This window comes from Nomascus leucogenys, chromosome 4 (assembly GCF_006542625.1).
Source record: "Nomascus leucogenys isolate Asia chromosome 4, Asia_NLE_v1, whole genome shotgun sequence".
In the NCBI taxonomy this organism is placed as follows: Eukaryota; Metazoa; Chordata; class Mammalia; order Primates; family Hylobatidae; genus Nomascus; species Nomascus leucogenys.
Window position 1 is genome coordinate 115,052,651 of NC_044384.1, and position 6,000 is coordinate 115,058,650.

Consider the following 6,000-nt stretch of genomic DNA (forward strand, 5'->3'; position numbering starts at 1 on the left):
AGCCATTTTGAAAAGTATGTTAAAGCTGAACATGTGTATACCCTATAAGCCAGAAATGCCACTTCTAGGTATATACCCAATAGAAGAGCTTCATATGTGCCACAAAGAATATATATAAGGAATGTTCATAGCAGTATGGCTTATAGCAGCCCAAAACAAGAAACAATCCAAATGTCCATCATCAGTAGAGTAGGTAAATAAATTGTGTTCCATTCATATAATGGAATGTTATATGGTAATAAAAATGAAAACTATTGCTACCTACAATGGCACAGATAATTTCAACATAATGTTGAGTGAAAGAAGTCAGGCATAAAATATTGTATGATTCGATTTATCAAAAGTTCAGAAATGAGCAAATAATCTATGTTGTTAGAGTGAGGATACTATTTACCTTTAGGAGGTTAGTGATTAGAAAGGGGTACAAGAGAGATTCTGGGGTGTCAGTAATATTCTTTTTGTGATTTATGAGGTGGTCACACAAAGGTCAAGAGTTTATCTTTTTGAAAATACATCAAACTATAAATTTTTAATGTGTGCAGTTTTGGGGATGATGTACTTCGATGAAAAGTTTACTAAAAAAAAGACTATAATACGACTTTTTCTGAGGTCACTGTGGTTATGAGAATAAAATACCTTAGAAGTGTTTATACTCAGACCTAGTTAATTCTATTTGTCATGAAACTGATCAGAAACATATACAAATATTTATGCATTGGAATGTATATTTTAATATTTTTTAAATGTATGAAATCTGGGAAAGAACCTAAATATGAAATCAGAAGGGACTGATGAAATTGATGTGGTAGAACAATGAAATGGAATATTAGGCTATCTTCAATATTTGTGTGGTTGATTACTTAAGAGTATAGGAAGACTGTTTACATATAATATTAGGTGGAAGAAAAAGCAAAACTTGGGTTTATGTATACACTATTCTAATTCTGTTTTCAGTGGGCATCTGTATGGAAAATACTGATGCTTGAGATCTCTCTCAGAGATTTCAACTTAGTGGTTCTAGCCTATGGCCTGGGTTCCCTTGGTGATTTCAATGCAAAGCCAAGGTTTCGTTTTCTTTCATCTTCTTCCCTGAGTAGAAGTTAAATTCCTTATTAATAACAGCTTCACAAATATGTATGAGATATGCTGGGCACAAAGTAGGCACTCAAAAAATAATTGCTGATAGATGAACACAGAAATCTTTCTGGGAGATTCAGGGCATGTCTTCATGGTTAGAGATTTCTTTTTCATAGGTTGGATTGTGGTCCAGGTTCAGAAATAACCTCCAGGAATGAGGGTCATTTTGGTCCATGGCTCCACTAGGGCACTGGGTGGCTTATAGCACCATTTCAAAATCTAAGTCACATGCCGGTGAGTCTATGGCTTATCTTCTTGGGGATGCAAAATAGCTGAAGTGAAGTCTCATTGTAATCAATTAGCATAACTAAAAGCCCAAAGAGGTAAACTCAGTTACATTATGGTAATATCAGTTGTGGTTATTGAAATTATTCCAATGATGACATTTGGGGTTGGCTGGTGGTAGCAGTCATCTGATTTGAAATAAATAGAGAAAATAAATGATGGTTTATGTTTGTGTATGCTTATAACGAACATATCAGGGGTATTATGTATTCTTAGGCCTTACAAAAACCACACCAATTGGGTAGTAGCAGCCCCATCAGCATCCCCATGAGGAAGCTGAGGCTTTGCGGTATTAGGCATGTTCACAGAGGTGGGTCAACCTCAAAGCCTATAGTTCCCCAATATCATCAAAATGTGACCTTGTGTCATATAAGTGATGACAAAGAGATTTATACCAAACCTTCACATTAGACACTAGCAAGCTTTCTGTGTTGTCAGTAAGTCAGTAGGAGAAAAGATATTCATTGAAATAAGGGAAAATAGGACATGAAATTTTGTTTATATTCAATGGTCTCTGTCAAGCCCTTAAAAAATAAATTAGGCTGTCATCTTTCTGAAATAGTTAGTGGGAAGATAGAAGGGTATGATACATCAGTGGCTTTCAAACTTATTCAACTCAACTAATTTCATAAAGAAAATCCACAATTACATTAAACTATACTATGACTTGTGCTTACAGAAATTTGCTCCGAGGAAACTGTACTGGGATACCAAAGTCCAAGATGGGGTTTGTAGATAAGGGTATTGCCAGTAAATATCTGTGTGATCTCAAGCAAGTCACTGCCCCTTTTTGGGCCTCAATTTCCTCAGGAAAGAGAAAAAGGACATTAAGATAACCTTTGAAGCTATAGACCCTTTGTGAATCTGAGGTAAGCTATAAATTCTTTCCCTAGATGATGCACATATGCATGTACACGGACAACTTTGAATGCTGGTTCAGGTTGTTCACAGATTTTCCAAAGACTATTTGTGGGCTTCCGAAGAATATAGTGGCCCTTAGTTTAAAACACCTGAAATATGTGCTAATTGGGGTTATAGTCATGTTTATGGAAATAACCCTTATCCTTGAGAGATGCAACCTGATAGCATATTTACGGGTGAAGTTATTTCATGTCTGGAATTTGCTTTAAAATGATCCGGTATGTGTAGGGTGGTGGTGGTGGTGGTAATACATAAAACAATACTGTCCATGAATTGATTGTGAAGCCACATGATTAGGTCCATGACAGTTCTTTATACTGTTTTCTCTACTTTTATATATATTAAAATTTTCCATAATAAAATACATTTTCACAATGAAAATGATCTAACCTTTCTTGGCTTCCACTTCCCTATCCATAAAATAGAAATATTAACAGAATCTTCTATTGCGAAGATTAAGGTTGTATCTGACTTACAGTAAACATTCAGTAGATGCTCACTATTGTTCTCTCAACTATGTAAATATATAAACAGATTTAAAAAGACATAAGATATAGATCAAAGTATTATTAGTAGATGCTTCTGGATGGTAAACCAAGAGTTAATTTATTTTTCTTTTCATCATTTATGTCTGGACTGTTCAAATATCTACAAAGAGTATTTGTTACTCTTATAATAAGACAGAAAAACCTAAGTCTTTAAAAAAAGTAATTTTAAGTCTTCCTTGAGAGAGTTTAATGCCAAAGGGACCTGAACCATGTTTGTCCCACAAGGTATTTTACAAACAAGACCACTTCATGGAAGAGTAAGATGGAATGCTTATTACTGTCTTGTTCACATTTTCCTCACCAAGCTCTCATGCTCAGGGTCAAAGATTCTTGTAAACGCCAGTAAGCTTTAACATGTGGCCTTCCTAGAATAGAATGCATTGAGCCTTCCTCTCCTCCAGTTTCATGCCATCCTACTCCCTTACCTTACCACACGTTCCTCCATACTAGCAGTTTAGCCTTTTTTAAGGGGCATGGATCCCTTTGAGAATATCATGAATGCTATGCCAAGAAAAATTCACATTTAGGCATACAATATTGCATTCAATTTCCTAGGGTTCATGGGCTGCCATAGTTCATCTCCACTAATTAAGCTTACTGAGGCCATGACATCAAATTTAGGAATGTAGAAACACACATCCGGTGTATAGACCACTTTGAGAAAAACTAATTTGTACAAAACCATAAGCCAGATAAATTGGTGGATAATTATGGGCATTACATATGTGGTTTTTGCTCTGCCAAATAATTTCTATTAGGACATCTATAAATAGCAAATCCATATAATGCATTTGAACCATGCCACTGTTTGCCCAAATGCTAAGCCCTTTCCAGAACACGCCTACTGCAGAGCAACAGGCCAATTCAAAAAGTTCAATACTAGTTTTACTCTTGAGTTTAGCTACATTCATTTATAAAATGTAGCTTTCCTCTAAAATGGCCACTAACCTATATCACTCTGGGGACTGATGTTCAATGGGAGGCAATGATACCCAGAAACTTTTTGACTGAGGAGAGGTAGTGCATGTGTATGGGTTATCAGATTGCTTTGGAGTGGATCATTTGAGATGAGATGGATTCCATCTCTTTATCTCAGGAAGGAAAAGGATAAACATGATTGAGTCCCTACAGTATGCCAGGGGGACATTAGGGCCTCTCATGTACTCCTCACAATGTCTCTGGAAGTTGGGGCTTTTTCCCTCATTTCCAACCGAGTTTTAGAAAAGTTGACACACACACCCCAGGTCTGGCAGCCAGTAAGTAACAGGAAAAAAATAAAAATAAATAAGATGTAAAGCTTTCGGGCTTAGATTACCATCACTGATGGTTAACTTCAGGGGGCTGGGAAATGTACAGTGCCCAGTATCACACCAAATCCCCAGAGCCACTCAGGCTGTGATTTTCATCCTCCTGATCGTATCAATGGCTTCCAGGGATGCATGTGAAGAGAGACAGGATCGCAGTCTTCCTTGCCCCATCTGGCCTGTCCCTATCCTACAAACTGGCAACCCCTTTCCTTTGCTGGTTTACACGGACTGCCTCACATTCCCCAAATGCCTGGGGATCGCACAATGAAATCAGAATAAAGAGCCAGGAGCTCTACACTTAAAAGAATCCACATAACTACAAACTCCATCTTAGGATTTCCACCACCAGCTGAGTTGCCATTTGGCATTGCACTGCTAGCAGCCACATTTTACTCTATCCTCTTCCAAGATTTTCAAACATGTGCCTGGCACCCACGAGAGTTTCAGAGGAAGTGTAACAGTGACAGGAGAACTGCTGCGGGCTTGGTTTTGTGTATACGTGTTAGTGTAACTTTCATAAAAGCAAGTATAGGTTCTTAGAGTATTAACTTTCACAAGAGGAACATCAACTTTCAGACAAACGCAGGCAAACCCTTTCTTTTTCTTTTTCTTTTTTAGTGAATGGTATCTGAAGGTAGGGGTGATCCCTGTTAAGCAAAAGGTCTCTGAGACCCTTGGGATACGTACATGCTTTTCTGGCCCAGTACTCAAGCTTTTCTGGAAGAGTATCCCTCGGCTGTCTCCATCCCTCAGCCTTCAGAAGCCACCTAATACCTACCTACACGTGCTTTGGACACAAGCAGGTTCAAAGCACAAAAAAACCAAACCACCACCCCTCAAGAAATCGATCTCTGAACCCGGAGCCACCATGAATTGCGTGTGTGAATGTGTGGGCGGGAAGGCTGGGTCCACAGGGACGTGGTCCAGCATCGTGAGCAGCGGGTCCTACCGGACGTTCAAGTCTCAGTGGGTCCTACCGACGTTCAAGTCCTACAGCCCTGGGCGAACTAGCAAGTCTCAGACCCCCACGCCCGTGCTAGATCGGAGGAGAGACAAAGCTGGACCGACAGGAGAAGAGAGTGAGTTTGTGTTCTCTTGGGGGCAAGTGCGCTCGGTACCTTGGATTCCTGGCTGCTGGTGGATGCAGGAGAGGGCGGTTGCTCGGCGCCCACCGCCTCCTTGGGCAGCCCGTCCACGCCGTCCTCGCGGGGGCCGCTCGGAGGGATCATCGTGGCCGCACGGGAACGGTGTTGGGCTCCCGGAGGAACAGCGAGGCTTCTGTCCTCCTGCGCGCCCTGCCCTCCGCGCGCCAGGCTGCTCAGCTCCGGGTCCCGGGGACTCCCATCCTCGCCAAGGCGCCGACGAGCCCTCCTCCAGCCTCTCCGCCTCTCCCTCCCGGCCCTGCCCACCTCCCCGGCACTTCCGCGGGCGTGGAGGAGAGTGCGCCCTGCCCCGCCCCGCCGCGCCCGCGGCCACCTCGCTGGCGACCTGACAGTCGTGACTGCCACTCGGCAGCGGGCGAGCGGGCTTCTGCTCGCCCGCAGGAGGAGGAAGGAGGCGGGGAGGCAGCTCTGGGGCGGGGCTGCGCGGCCAGCGCCTGGAGTAGTGAGGGCAGGCAGGGGGCAGCGCCCTGGAGAGGGCTGGGGGAAGGCTGGGCGCACGCCGGCACAGGGTGGGGGTGATTCTTCAGAGAGGATGCTGAAAATTCAGACCCAAACCCCAAAGAATAGAAAAATCTGTGAATGATATTGCCAGAAAGGACCACTTGGAACAACTCCCTCATTCCTCACCCTAACGAATAG

The 6,000-nt window shown here is 42.2% G+C and overlaps 1 protein-coding gene across 2 annotated transcripts in view; it reads right to left on the reverse strand.

Annotated features, from left to right (window-relative positions):
- The window catches only part of STAC (SH3 and cysteine rich domain), a 169,671-nt gene extending 163,947 nt beyond the window's left edge, over positions 1-5,724 (reverse strand). The window contains exon 1 of one of the 2 annotated variants that reach the window (XM_003256840.3): positions 5,317-5,724. In XM_003256840.3, the coding sequence (XP_003256888.1) occupies positions 5,317-5,427 (111 nt within the window). In that variant the 5' untranslated portion in view covers positions 5,428-5,724. The remainder of the gene's footprint in view (positions 1-5,316) is intronic. The other variant, XM_030812150.1, reaches the window with a different exon arrangement.
- Positions 5,725-6,000: the final 276 nt, after the last annotated feature.